Source organism: Melospiza melodia, chromosome 13 (genome assembly GCF_035770615.1).
Source record: "Melospiza melodia melodia isolate bMelMel2 chromosome 13, bMelMel2.pri, whole genome shotgun sequence".
NCBI classification, from domain to species: Eukaryota; Metazoa; Chordata; class Aves; order Passeriformes; family Passerellidae; genus Melospiza; species Melospiza melodia.
In genome coordinates, this window is record NC_086206.1 from 22,532,160 (window position 1) to 22,546,109 (window position 13,950).

The 13,950-nt window shown below is 53.7% G+C and overlaps 1 protein-coding gene across 1 annotated transcript in view; it reads left to right on the plus strand.

Moving 5' to 3' along the window:
* ZFHX3 (zinc finger homeobox 3) overlaps positions 1-13,950 on the plus strand; it is a 123,866-nt gene that overhangs the window by 34,761 nt on the left and 75,155 nt on the right. The window contains exons 2-3 of the mRNA XM_063168255.1: positions 6,726-9,469; positions 11,399-11,895. Coding sequence (XP_063024325.1) covers positions 6,772-9,469; positions 11,399-11,895 — 3,195 coding nt within the window. The 5' untranslated portion in view covers positions 6,726-6,771. The remainder of the gene's footprint in view (positions 1-6,725; positions 9,470-11,398; positions 11,896-13,950) is intronic.

The window sequence follows — 13,950 nt, forward strand, 5'->3', positions numbered from 1 at the left end:
CAAAATGGGGGCATGAGCACAGCTCACTTCCTAGGGCACTGGGGCTTGGGACAACCTGCGGGACTCTGGGGTCTCTGTGACAGAGCAAAGCAATTTGTCCTCAGCAGCTCTTTGATTAGTTTTGGAGTTGGATCAACAACAGTGCGCTGAAAATGCAAACCAGATGCAAATGTAGTTATTTATGCAGCAGCATAGGCTGAGAACACCATTTAACAAGAAAGATTGGGGGTTTGGAGCAAAGGGGTGAGTTGCACGACAGCAGAATCGTGAGATGTGTGACGTTTTGAAACAAAACCTGGGACTTCTGTGGTGTCCTACTCGAGAGGATCCTGCAGAACCTGAGAGCAAGCTCTGTGCCCTGGGAGCGTGTGAATGCCCTGTCATGTATGAGCTAAGCAAGTGCTTCAGTTTGCTGTGTAGAGAGAAATGCGACTGAAGCCAGTTTACCTCTGCTGCAAAATATTCTTAGTGCTAAGAATCTCCTGAAAGAATAAGTGCTCTTGTCCCCAGCTGCTCTCAGAAAGCCTTCTGGCCCTCCATGGGATCACTCCACTCTCAATGGCAGTGGGCTGAAGATTAGATAAGTATTTTTGTGTGTAGTGCAGTAGCTGGCTCAAAGGGATCAGTAAACTTGGAATAATAGTTCATAACAAAGTGCCTTCTGAAAAGCTGCCTGACTCGTGTTACTCCCATTGGCTCAGCTTTAGCTGGTGTGAAGGGCAGAGGGAAAACGTGGACAATGTGCAATGTTCACCTTTTCAAGGAGCCCCTTTCTGTCACTTTCATGCCAAGTGCTTGAGCCCTGCAGCTTCCAGCCCTGTTTTGTTCAGCGTTCCCCTTGCTTCCTGCTGGTTGAAAAGCTGTTTATGCTAATGATGCCGGGAGGATCTGAGGGGCCGGCTGTGCCGTCTATGGAGCCGTGGATGGAGCCGTGGATGGAGCCGTGTCACCTTGTGCCATTGCCGTGGATGGAGCCCATGTCACCCCGTGCCGTGGGTGGAGCCCGTGTCTCCTCATCCATGTCACCTCGTGCTGTGGATGGAGTCTGTGTCACCCCACGCCAAGGATGGAGCCCATGTCACCTCGTGGTGTCACCTGGCCCGTGTCACCGCGCACCCTGGCCGTGCACAGCGCCGGCACTCTCAGCTGGAGCAGCCCCTCCACACGGCTGGCGCCCTGCTGGACCAGCGCTGTCCTCTCCTTTGAGGTGCCCCATGGCTCTTCCCTCATCATCCCCTTCTGGGACCTGGGGCCCTTCAGGGTCCATGGCTGGAGTCGCTCTGAGGGGAAGGCTCGCAGTGTTCACAGGGACTGCCACAGAGGCAAAATGTTTTTACTGAGAAGGTGCTCAGGCACTAGCACAAGCTGCTAGGGCAGTAGTATAGTCACCATCCCAGGGAGGGATTTAAAGGCCTGTAATGTGGTATTTGGGGACATGGGTTAGTGGTGGCCTTGGCAGTGCTGGGTTAATGGTTAGATGATGATCTGAGGAGTCTTTTCCAACCCAAATGATTCTTCAATTCTATGAATTCTTGGCTTAGTTGGGATAACCACCCAGTTTGTGAGGACTTGCAGCCCCAACGCTTCGGAACCTGTGGGTCAATGTTATTTGGGTGTTTCTTCCACCAGCAGGCAGAGTGGCTTGTTCATTCTGCTCCCACTGCAGAGGTGTTGGATGTGGCTGTGTGTCCAGGTGGAAACAGTCTGGTGCAGAGCAGAATGCTGGAGGAAGTCAGCATTGAGCTTGGGCTTTTGGTTGGTGGAGCCTCACTGCAAAAGAGGAAGAGAGATGTAAGGTGTTCAGGATTTGGCAAGACTGGTATCTTGCTCATCAGACAATGTTTGCCAGTGAAACAACTCCACTGTGATCAGGGTGTGTGCTAAAACACTGCTTGGTCTCATTTGGGGAGGAGTAAAATATAACTTGCTATGTGAAAAGGAAAAATTAGTTTGTAATTGCTTAATTAAAATGTTGAACTTGGCAAATAAATATCAGTATTTTCAGGTTGGTTTTTTTGGTTGGGAATTGCATAAGAGAAATCCCAAGGCACTATGTTGTAAAATGCTGGTGGGAAAACCCCAGCTAGAAATCATTCTTCACACTGTGCATCCATGTTCCCTGTTCTGCTCAGGTTTTGGCACATAGGTACCATTTTATCCTAAAATCTCAAGCCTTGTTGCAGAGTTTTCAGCACTTGCCTTAGGCTGGCAGGTATCTTGCTGCTTTCTGGCACCTTAATGAATGTGAGAGAGCTGGGATCCCTGTCTTCTGTTTAACTTAAAAGGTAGAAGCATTTTACGGAAGTGGGAATTGAAACTCTTGGTATTGCCACTCGAATCTCCAGCCAGTGTTGCTGAGGAAATTTGAAAAGATCTTTCTATTCTAGGAACATATTTGTGTGATAGCAGCTGCTGTAGAAATCACATAAAGTGACAACATGCTCCTGCCACCTTGTTTTACCCTCTTCTGTGACTGTCCTGCTTGCCAAGCAAGGCAGCGTGTGCTCACCTAATTGCAGGCAGTATCATAATTCATATGCATAAAGGAACAAAATTGAAGTTGCTTTGGCAACATACGTTCTGTTCTTCCTTAATTTTTGAATTCTTGATCCTAGGCAATTATTTTTATCGTGTCTTCCCATTTGCAATTTCCTAAGTGTTACCCGAGTGCTGTGCAGCGCGCCAGGTGCCAGGAGGCAGCCCAGAAAGCTTTGCTGCTGCAGATTCCTTGTGTGGGCACTTGAGAGGGCCCCGGGGGCTCCTCACAGCCTGCCTGGGCTCCTGCTCTGGGGAGCTTTGAGCATTCCTGTTCCCAGGGACCTCCGAGGGCCCTGCCCAAGCTGTTCTGTGTTTCTGTGACCATCAAGTTGAGTTGGCTGCTCACCCGTGCTGTGTCCATCCCAAGGGTCATCAAGCGCCATTGTTGAGACAGGAGCTTCTTGGCCAGCCTGGACAGCATCACCAGTGCCAGGTGTTGTCCTTCTGAGGACGCTGCAGAAGGCCAGGCTGAGTGCACCCTTAGTCCTGTGCTGTCCTTGTGCTCCCCCACCTGTGTCCTTTTTGGCTTTGCTGGGCCACGGGCGCCCTGGAGCTGACTGAGGGCCGGAGTGCTTCCCTGCAGCTGGGCAGGGGAGGGCAGCCTGCAGGACTGCCAGCCAGGCCATGGCTGTGGCTGGAGTGCATCTGCCTGTACCTTCTCCCTGTCCTCGGCGCCCTCTTTTCCATGGTGCCATGTGGGTCATTAGCTGAGGGAACAGTTTCTCACTGTCGCTTTCTCCTTTTGTTTTCCTCCTTCCTCATTGCTTCTAGTCTTGGTTTACTGCCAAACAGCCTCTTGTGAAAGGGCCGCCTAATTAACCCTGTGCTAATTAACAATTTAAAATTACACAGCACGGCTGTTGATATTTAATTCTCGGGAAGCCCGGGCAGCAGCAGCAGCAGCCCCCTCCTCCCTGCCTGCCGTGTCCCCGGGGAGGCAGCAGCCCGGTGCCGCGGGCTGGGGGTGCCCAGCGTGTCGCTTTGGGACCAGCCCTCCCTGGAGGAAGCACTGCTGGAAGCGGGGTGTCTGTCCCTGGAGGAGCTGGCAGGGTGGCACAGGGAGTCACTCCACGCGTGTTGTGCGTGGCATGGCTGCCAGCTGCCAGGCCTGGTGGGGGGGAACGTGGCAGAGTGTGGGGCACACAGCCTTGTGCTGTCACCTGCAGCTGCCATATGAGCTCCGCTCTGGGCCACATAGTGCCACGGGTGCTCCAAGGGACTGTGAGGGCCAGGGGCCAGGGACAGGGTGGGCATGGCAGTGGTGGGATGGGAGGCTGCAGAAGGGAGCAGGAGAGCCCTTCTTTGCCGCTGGGGCAATGTGAGAGCACAGAGTCTCTGGCACTCAGGCTGTTCTCCCTGTAACTGGAGTTCATTGATTTTACGGGAAACCATGTTTACAGACAGAGTGCTGATCGACCTGACGAGTTGACTTCTGCCTCCTTAAGTAAGAACTACCTTTTCTTATTGACTGGCTGATAAACAGAGCAGAGAGGGCGACAGGGGGAGCGAATGGGAGGTGTGGAGCTCACCACTGTCGGTCCATCTGAGCTCTCACACTGTGTCTGTCCCCACACAGGTGGCCCAGGGGCACTCTGGGGTGGTGGAAGACACGGGGCCCAATAGTGGACTAATAACTGCATCAAGCTCCTGCTTAGAACCTGGTTTGCTATAGTAAGGAAATTGCTGTTTTCATTTTGAACAGATGATTCCTGCACCTTCTGCATGAATAGAAACAAATATTTTAATGCTTTAGGAGCAGCTCTGATGATGACTGAACCATCAGAAGAGCTTGGTCTTGTGCAGGGGCTCAGCCTGTGTCCAGGGCTTGGGCTGGCCATTTTGGTTCTGGGTTTTTCCACATGCCCTGTAAGGGCTCCTCTGTGTTGAGGAAAGGGAGAGGAGAGAAGATTCCTTTGGCATAGCACATCTTGAGCTGGTTAACTTGGAGTGAGTGGGGGAGAGCTGTTAAAGCAAGCCAAGGCAGAAAAGCCCACCAATTAATTGGAGCGTGCGGGCCTGCCTGGCCGGGCCGGGCCGGCAGAGAGATTGGCTTTCCTGTCAATAAACAAGTCCCCAGTGCAGCATCAAAGCTGCAGTCCTTTATCAATCGCAGCCTCCTCTTCCCGCATGTTCCTGTAACTTACCAAGCATTTATTACATTGATTTTCCAATCAGGCTGTTAACCCTCCCGCCCCTCCAGCCCTGCTAACCCTTCTGGCCCGGCTGTCAGTCAGGCACCTCCTGCCAGTCAGGAGCTCCTGGTGGCAGAGCCGCTGTGGCCCCAGGTGTGGCTGTGCCTCACCCGGCTGTGCCTCACCGGGCTGTGCGTCCCAGCAGCAGGCTGTGCTGGCCCACAGAATGATCCAGGTCTGAAAGAATTGGGAGGGTGTGCTCACTCCACGTTGTGCCTTGAAGTTTGCATAGATATTCCTAAAACTTCACTTGGCAAGGGTACAAGGCTTATAGAGTTTCTTTTTCCTCATGTCCCCTGAATAAATCTGTTTTGGTTTAATTTGTATTGCAGTTGCCAGTGCAGAAGTAGCAGTGAAAAGGGAGAGGGTAGGCGTGTTGTGGGAAGGTGAATGTGCAGCCTCAACACAGAACGACCTGGGATCAGTGATCTAGGGAGGGAGTGGTGCAGTAGGAGCTGTTACATGGCTGGAGCATATTTTAGGCTAGGAGAACAAACTGGCTGACTAAACCCAGAGACTTTTGGCAGCAGGATACTGTTTTTCCTTCTTGTTCTGCTCAGTGCACCAGGTTACTGCTGCTGCAGAGCAAATCCCTGATTATTCCCAGTTCAACTCTAGAGACAGCTGTGTATGGCAGAGAATCCAGGGAAGGTGAGACTGGAGGTGCTGTGGAGTCATGTTGTGTGTGATCACATTGTGATCTCCACCCAATGCCACCCGCGTGTCCTTCTGCAGGCATCCTTGTACATGGGCTTTGAGAGCATGACTTTGCCATCAGTGGTAGTTGTAAATGCTTTTTCTTGGAGCTTCACTGGAAGTCAAATGTAGAGAGAAAGTACTGACACGTTAAAGGAATCAGGGGAAGTGTGGATGGCTTTGTGTAGTAAAGGAAAATAAACTGGGAGATAGTGAAAGCAGAAAAAAGAAAGCTGATTGTCACTCTGTTTTCTTTTGCTTGAACTAATTCAGGTAGGGCTGCTGTGGCACATCACTGGCTTTGCAGGTGGCCAAACCTCTGGCAGGTTTCCAGTTCTTCACACTTTGTGTGAGCTGAAGAGGGCTCCATTAGGATTGCAGTACTGGAGTTGTTGGCCAGGTGCAGCAGAAAGGGTCACGATGACAGGGGTCCCTGGGTGTTGGCCGTGCTCAGTAGCCCAGGCGCACTGACTGCCTGGCAGCTGGTGGGAATGCTCCAGTCACACTGATTTGGTGGGATGGAGGTGGTGGGAAGGGTGTCCTCCTCCTGCAGGACCTGCACGTGCCGTTTGTCTGCAAGGTGAGAGGAAGCAATGTGTGCCCAGAGGCTGTGCCCTGCTCTGGGAGGCTCCTGGAGCACGGCGGGCTGACCGCTCTGCAGTCCCCAGGATGCTCCCTTGTCAGGTCTGGAATTTCCTGTTTGGTTTCTTTCCTGACATCTCTCTGTTTAAGCTCTGTCCAGACCACAGCAGTTACGTGTCCTGTGCTCACTGAGCTCTGTTACTCCAAAATCGCTGTGAGTTGGTCTGGCTCACAGGTCTCCCATTGAGGTGCATGTGTGCTAGCAATGGCTCTGCGTTTCCCAAGCCATTAGCAGAAGGGTGACACCCAGAAAAACAGCATCTGCCTTAGGGGGAGCCAGGGAATACCAGAGCTGCACAGCCACAGAACTGTTCTGTTGTCGTATCTTGTTCCTGTCACAAGCTTTCCCATGATGTTTTGTTTTCTGAAGACCCAAGGCCTTGGGGGTCACAGTGCAGCTCCTACAATCTTCCTGCTGGCTCCCTTTAGGAGAGGCATTAAGCAGGTTTATTGCCGCCTTCCAGGCCCCTTCAGTTTTCCTCTGGCGTTGCTGCTGCCAGCGTGTTTCCACTGCTCCTTGCCAGCAGTGCCCAAGGCTGGGCTGCCTGTCCCCACTCTGGTGCTGAGCAGCGGGGTCAGCAGCCCTTGTGATGGTGGTGGTGGGGTCCTTTGGGAGCAGCCGGACTCACCTGCCTCTCTCCTCTGTCCCATCCGCAGGTCGGAGCCGTAGCGGGTGCAATGAGCGCTCCGTGCCGGCCCTGCCATGGAAGGCTGTGACTCGCCCGTCATCCCCGGGAAGGACAATGGGTGCGGCATTCCTCAGCACCAGCAATGGACTGATCTCAGCAGCACGCACCTCCCCGAGCCGGCCGGCAGCATGGAGCAGCCCGCGGCGGAGAGCTGCGGCCCCCTGGACAGCCTGAGGGTGCCGTTCCCCGAGCGCGGCGCCGAGAGCAGCGCGGCGGGCCCCGGCGCCGAGCCCGCGGCCAAGGAGGTGAGCTGCGGGCAGTGCGCGGCCTCCTTCGCCGGCCTGCAGAGCTACATGGAGCACCGCTGTGCCGGCGCCCGCCCGGCCCCGGCGCTGCGCCCCGACAGCGCCAGCGACACCAGCGAGGACGGCGAGGAGGAGAGCGACGTGGAGAACTTGGCCGGCGAGATCGTCTACCAGCCCGACGGCTCGGCCTACATCGTGGAGAGCCTCAGCCAGCTGGTGCAGAGCGGGGCTGCCGGCGGCAGCGGGACTCTCCCCTCGCTGCTCCCGAACTCTCTACCCAAGCAGGGAGATCCCTCTGCTGCCGCTCCCGTCTACCCGCAGATCATCAACACTTTCCACATAGCCTCATCCTTCGGGAAGTGGTTTGAGGGCTCAGACCAGACCTTCCCGAATACCTCAGCCCTGGCGGGCATCAGCCCCGTCCTGCACAGCTTCCGCGTCTTCGATGTGCGACACAAAAGCAACAAGGATTACCTGAACAGCGACGGTTCTGCCAAAAGCTCCTGCGTATCCAAAGATGTTCCCAACAATGTGGACCTGTCCAAATTCGATGGCTTTGTGCTCTATGGGAAGAGGAAGCCCATCCTGATGTGTTTCTTGTGCAAGCTCTCCTTCGGGTATGTCCGCTCGTTCGTGACCCATGCCGTGCACGACCACCGAATGACTCTGAGTGAGGAGGAGCGGAAAATTCTTAGCAATAAGAACATCTCCGCTATCATCCAAGGGATAGGCAAAGACAAGGAACCCCTTGTCAGCTTTCTGGAACCAAAAAACAAAACCTTTCAGCACCCTCTCGTTTCCGCAGCTAACCTCATAGGCCCTGGACACAGTTTTTATGGTAAATTCAGTGGCATTTGCATGGAAGGTGAGCAGGCCCTCCAGGCCGGGGCGGCCGGTGGGGCTGAGCCGCCGCCGGCAGCGGGTGTCCTGGCCCCCAGTGCACTCCTCAACCTGGGTGGGCTGACCAGCTCGGCTCTGAAGACTCCCATTACCTCAGTCCCCCTGGGCCCGCTGGCTTCCAGTCCCACCAAATCCTCAGAGGGGAAGGACCCTGGGGTGGCAGGGGGGGAGAAACAAGAGGGGGACGACCAGGACAGCCTCTCGGAAAAGGTGGAGCCGGCCGAGGAGGTGGAAGAGGAGGAGGAGGAGGATGTGGAAGAGGAGGAGGAGGAAGAGGAAGAGGAGGAAGAGGAAGAAGATGAGGATGATGAGGGTTGCAAAGGACTATTTCCAAACGAGTTGGAGGATGAACTGGAGGACCGGCCCCAGGAGGATGTTGGGGCTGTGGCAGGCAGTGGCAGCAGCAAAAAGGACCTTGCTCTCTCAAACCAAAGCATTTCTAACTCTCCCTTAATGCCTAACGTGCTCCAGACCTTGTCACGGGGCACAGCTTCTACTAGTTCTAATTCTGCTTCTTCCTTTGTCTTTGATGGTGCAAACAGGAGGAATCACTTAAGCTTTAACAATGAGGGCGGCGGAGCCAGTGTGGCCGAGGGCAGCAGGAGGCTGGACTTCATCGATGAAAGTGCCAATAAAGACAATGCCACAGCACCAGAACCAAATGAGAGTGCGGAGGGCGAGGACGGGAGCTACATCTCCCATCACCAGCACGCTGGCCCCCTCTGTGAGCTCGGGGGTGGGGAGTGCCCCTCGGGGAGCGGCGTGGAGTGCCCAAAGTGCGACACGGTCCTGGGCTCCTCGCGGTCGCTGGGTGGCCACATGACCATGATGCATTCTCGCAACTCGTGTAAGACACTCAAGTGTCCCAAGTGCAATTGGCACTACAAGTACCAGCAGACGCTTGAGGCGCACATGAAGGAGAAACATCCCGAGCCGGGTGGCTCCTGCGTCTACTGCAAGAGCGGGCAGCCGCACCCGCGGCTGGCGCGGGGCGAGAGCTACACCTGTGGTTACAAGCCCTTCCGCTGCGAGGTCTGTAACTACTCCACAACTACCAAAGGCAACCTCAGTATTCATATGCAGTCCGACAAGCATCTCAACAACATGCAGAACCTGCAGAACGGAGGGGGAGAGCAAGTGTTCAGCCACACGGCGGGGGCAGCGGCGGCTGCAGCTGCTGCCGCCGCCGCCGCCGCCGCCAACATCGGTAGCACCTGTGGGGCTCCCTCCCCCACCAAACCAAAAACCAAACCCACGTGGCGATGCGAGGTGTGCGACTACGAGACCAACGTAGCTAGAAACCTTCGGATCCACATGACCAGTGAGAAGCACATGCACAATATGATGCTGCTTCAGCAGAACATGTCCCAGATGCAGCATAACCGGCACCTGGGCCTCGGCAGCCTGCCGTCCCCCGCCGAGGCCGAGCTCTACCAGTACTACCTGGCACAGAACATGAACCTGCCCAACCTGAAGATGGACAGCACTTCCTCAGATGCACAGTTCATGATGGGGGGCTTCCAGCTTGATCCCACCAACCCCATGGCAACGATGGCTCCATCTCTAGGTGAGGCTGAAGGGGTTTCCACCACGTTCACGTGAGAGACCCAGCAAAGGCAGCCCATGAGCTCCCTTTGTGTGGTGGTCAAGCATGGAGGCCACACAGTGCAGATTTCTCATCTGTGTTCACCCAGAGCAGTATTTCCTCATCTTGTGGCATGTCTAGTACATTTTCTCCAAGAGTTTTTCTAGGGAGTTAATGGAACAGCAGACACGGGTTACGGATGCCGTGGTGCTGAATGTTCTTCCTCGTTGTGGAAAGCATCCTAACTACAGTGTTTCCTGAGAACTTCTCCTGGGTTGGGTGGGGAGTGGGAGCAGTTTGGTGGATAGCCTTGAGAGAAGGTGCAGTCACCTACTGGCACTCCCAAAGGCAGGTGTGTTTGTTAGGGGTTGGTTTGTTCCACGCTGTGTTGCCTTGAGAAGACAAGGTGAGCAGGTTTGAGAGGGGTGGAAGGGGTGGTGTTCCTCTGCTGCCGGTGACAGATGGGATTGGAGGCTTTTGAAGCTCAGAGCCCCTCACTGCTGAAGCACAGGGCAGTGTAGTAAGTTGTGGGTGTTTTAACTGAAGCTCCTCAAGTAAATGACAGGACCTTGGATGTCCATGAGCTGTCTGGAGAGCAGTTTGTGAGCTGTGCACTTGATGGTTGCAAGTCTCGCACCGAGGGTTGCAGAGGGAGGCCCTGCCTGTGTTTTATTAACACAGGACACCAGGTTGGCCCTTTTGGCTCAGATACACATGCTATGAGCTTTGTGAGAAGTGAGGCAGATCTTTCCCATCCTTACACTTTGGTCCAGAACTGAGCAGAGCATTAATAATTCAGAAGAGTCTGCTTTTGGGTTCTTCCTGCATGGTGAGTTCAGGAGAGAGTGTCTTTAGGAGCGCTGGCTTCTCAGCAAATAAGTTGCAACATAGGAAATGAAAAGTTAAGTTAAAATAATATCGTTTTGATTAACTGAGGAATTGTTGACCTGGTTCCTTTCATAGGAAGGTGAGCTGTGACATCAAATCAAGGTAAAATACCAAAAAGCTGTAGAAAGAGCATAAATGTCTTAAACGCGGAAAAGGAGAGCAAAGTGGCACAGGAGTCCTGGTTTGTCTCTGTGCTCATTCAGGGTTTCTCTGCATCTCTCAGGTGCTCTGGTGTTAGCAGGAGCCTGTTGTGCTCAGTAGCTGTGAGTGAGCAGAGCTGAGCTCTGCTTTGAGGAGTCAGCCTGACAAAGGTGGGGTCCTCCTGGCTCTCCGTGACATACCCTCTTTATTGGTTGTTGTCTTTTCCTTGTCAAAACTGTGTTTAGAAGATTCCTCACCATTTTGAACTCTTGGACAAGAGATGAGCTATAACAGTGCAGGAGTGGCACTTCTCAGTTTGTTTCTGTCCGTGCCATGTCCTACACTGTTGCCAGCTTGTGACAGCAGTGCGGTGACCTCCCTGTGACATGGCCATCCCTGGGCTTGTGACTGCTGGCCTTTGTTTTGTGTGGTAGGACTGTGCTTAGCTACTGCTTGAGGTAGGATTTGCTTCTCCAGGGAGGCAACAAAAAGCAGAATAAGAAAAAAACAGAATGCAGTTCTTGAAATAGCCACAGAAAATTTCAGTGTGGTGCTGTGGAATTCTTCATCCTCTCAAAGTCTGTAGGGTTTTTCTTGTCATCTTTGATGGGCTGAGGGCTGGATGATCCTTGAGCAAGAGGGTAGCAAGGGTGGCAGTAGTCCGTTCCCAGCCTTCTGTGCTGGCTGCAGTAACTTTTTTCTTCAGCTCTGGTGCAGACCAGCAAACAGAGGAGTGGGCGAAGGGAGACACACAGCTGCGTGTGGTCTCACTGTGCTTGTGGGGACACAGGTGGCACTTGGGAGCAGCTCGTGTTCTGCTCTGTGTTTATCTTCTGGAATTCAGCCTTTCTGACCTCTCCTTCCCCTTCTCTCTTGGTGCAGTGGGTGGCGAGATCCCGCTGGACATGCGGTTGGGTGGAGGACAGCTGGTGTCTGAGGAGCTCATGAACCTGGGTGAGAGCTTCACGCAGACCAATGACCCGTCGCTGAAGCTCTTCCAGTGCGCTGTGTGCAACAAGTTCAGCACAGATAACCTGGACATGCTGGGCCTGCACATGAACGTGGAGCGAAGCCTCCCCGAGGACGAGTGGAAGGCGGTGATGGGGGACTCGTACCAGTGCAAGCTGTGCCGCTACAACACGCAGCTCAAGGCCAACTTCCAGCTGCACTGCAAGACCGACAAGCACGTGCAGAAGTACCAGCTGGTGGCACACATCAAGGAGGGCGGCAAAGCCAACGAGTGGAGGCTCAAGTGCGTGGCCATTGGGAACCCAGTCCATCTGAAATGCAACGCCTGCGACTACTACACCAACAGCCTGGAGAAGCTGCGCCTGCACACGGTGAACTCGAGGCACGAGGCCAGCCTGAAGCTCTATAAGGTAAGGCTTGGCTTTGCTTCATCTTCTTTCATTTCCCAAGGAAAATCTAAGTTGAACCGCAGTGCACTGTGGTTTGCTTTGTAGATGAGCTGCTGAGAGCTCTCCGTTGGCCCCCAGTCAGCCTGTGCTGTCTTGGTGGCTGTGGTTGTCCAGGCTTCAGGGCACTAGATGTTCACGGTGCTTTAGAGGGGGCTTGTGTGTCTTGTGGCACTGCGACGGTGATACCGTGCACAGAAATGGAACCGTCCCTGTTAGAAAGGTTGTGCAGGGTGATGTTTGCCTGTGTTTTGTTGGCCCTTTCCCCTGGAGTTTGTCCCTCTGTGTCACGGGAAGGCTCCCAGAGCGGTCAGTGTGCTGCTCCTGGCCGCGGGCGGGCAGCAGGGCTGTGGCTGCAGGGCTGCTGTGCTCTGTGCAGTCAGTGCTGGCTCTGTGACCAAAGTGCTGCTGGAGAGGAGCCGTGAGCTGGCCCTGCACCTCGCAGGCATTGCCTGTTCCATCCACGGCGCTGTTTGGGCTGTCACTCCCATCTTGTTGCCTGTTCCTCCCACCCCCTGGTTCTGTGTTGTGCTTATACCCATTATAACCATCTTCTCTTCCTGCCTCACCGGCCTGGTCCCCAGCCCCCTCCCTCGCTGGCCAGCCCTGTGGCTGTAACCCAAGAGGAGCTCCGGATACAGTAAATAGTCCTTTCACTCGTGCAGCAGAATTGCTCCAGACGTTTCTATTGATTTTCACTGGACTTAAAGCTTCACCTTTTTCTCTAATCATCCCATAATAGCTTTAGTATGAACAATCAGGTACGAATTGCCATAAATCTCAGCAGCCGCATCCCCTCCATTCACACGTGCTCTCCCCTCATTGTCTGCTCATTCCTCACAGGATTTTTGTATTGTCTCATCCTTTTCTTCCTGCTTTCCCCCAGATGTGCTGAGGTTTCTTTATATATACACAGAGTGTACCTTGCACTTTTTAATTGCTTCTTTAAAAACTTTTCTTTATGTAATGGGAATTTAAGAGCTGACACTGAGCTCTATCGTACCCACCCACTTCACAGTGTAGACACATTTTCAAAACTCCTGGATTTTTCCTAGGCATTAACAGTTCCAGCCCATTGAGGGAGGAAGGTTATAACCAGGAGCATCATATAAGGTTTACCTTGAGCTGTGGTTGTTGGACCTACCTGGCGTTGGTGGGCAGCTGCTCAGAGCAGGGCTGTGCTTCTCTGAGCTCATTGCTGAGGCCAGGATGGCTGTGACAGCGATTGTGCCATCCTGAGCTGGGATCCAGCCTCACCCATCAGAGTGTGGCTCTGGAAATGATCAGGTGTGCACATGCACCTCTGCTCCCTGGCATGCAGGAGGCTGGGAGAGTTGCACACCTTGGAAACTGGGGGCAGCACAGTCCCCGTGAGACTGCAGGAACCCAGCTGAGGGAACTGAATCTCCTCTGTGGAGGTCAGTTTGGGGTACAAGAGAGTTGTTTGAAAGCTGTATTATGATTTTTTTTACACATAATGTTGTTCTTTTAAACATGCATTGCAAAGGTTAAAGTTTTCTTTATCCAGGCCCTTCATCTACAGTGGGTTCCAGTGGGGAAAAACAATTGAGGTGCTAGAATTCTCTCACTGAGGGGAAGGAAAAGGGGAAAAAAGAAAAAATGGAAATAAAATCCCACCAGCATTGGAGAACAGGCATAGGTTCTTGTAATGAAGATTGCTAGGATGTTTTCCTTGGGCAGGCACAGAGGAGCTGTCAGCTTTCAGGTCTGAGAGAGGCCTGGGCAGTCTCAGTGCTGCTGCAGCCCGTGTTGCCTCTGACACAAAGCAGTGAAACAGCAGCTGAGGGATAACACGGTTCAGAGTCATGGATTCCTTTGGAATGCTCCATGTGTTGGCCTTCAGGTGTGGCTGGATAAAGCTGGGAGCAGAGGTTGGTGCATGGCTGGATTCACCAGTCTTGCTTCAGCAAGGCTGGAATCAGGGGTTGGTTTGATGGAGCAGCCTCTGTGCGCGAGGCATGGATCAGACATCTACGGCAGGGCTCCCGGGCCTTGGAG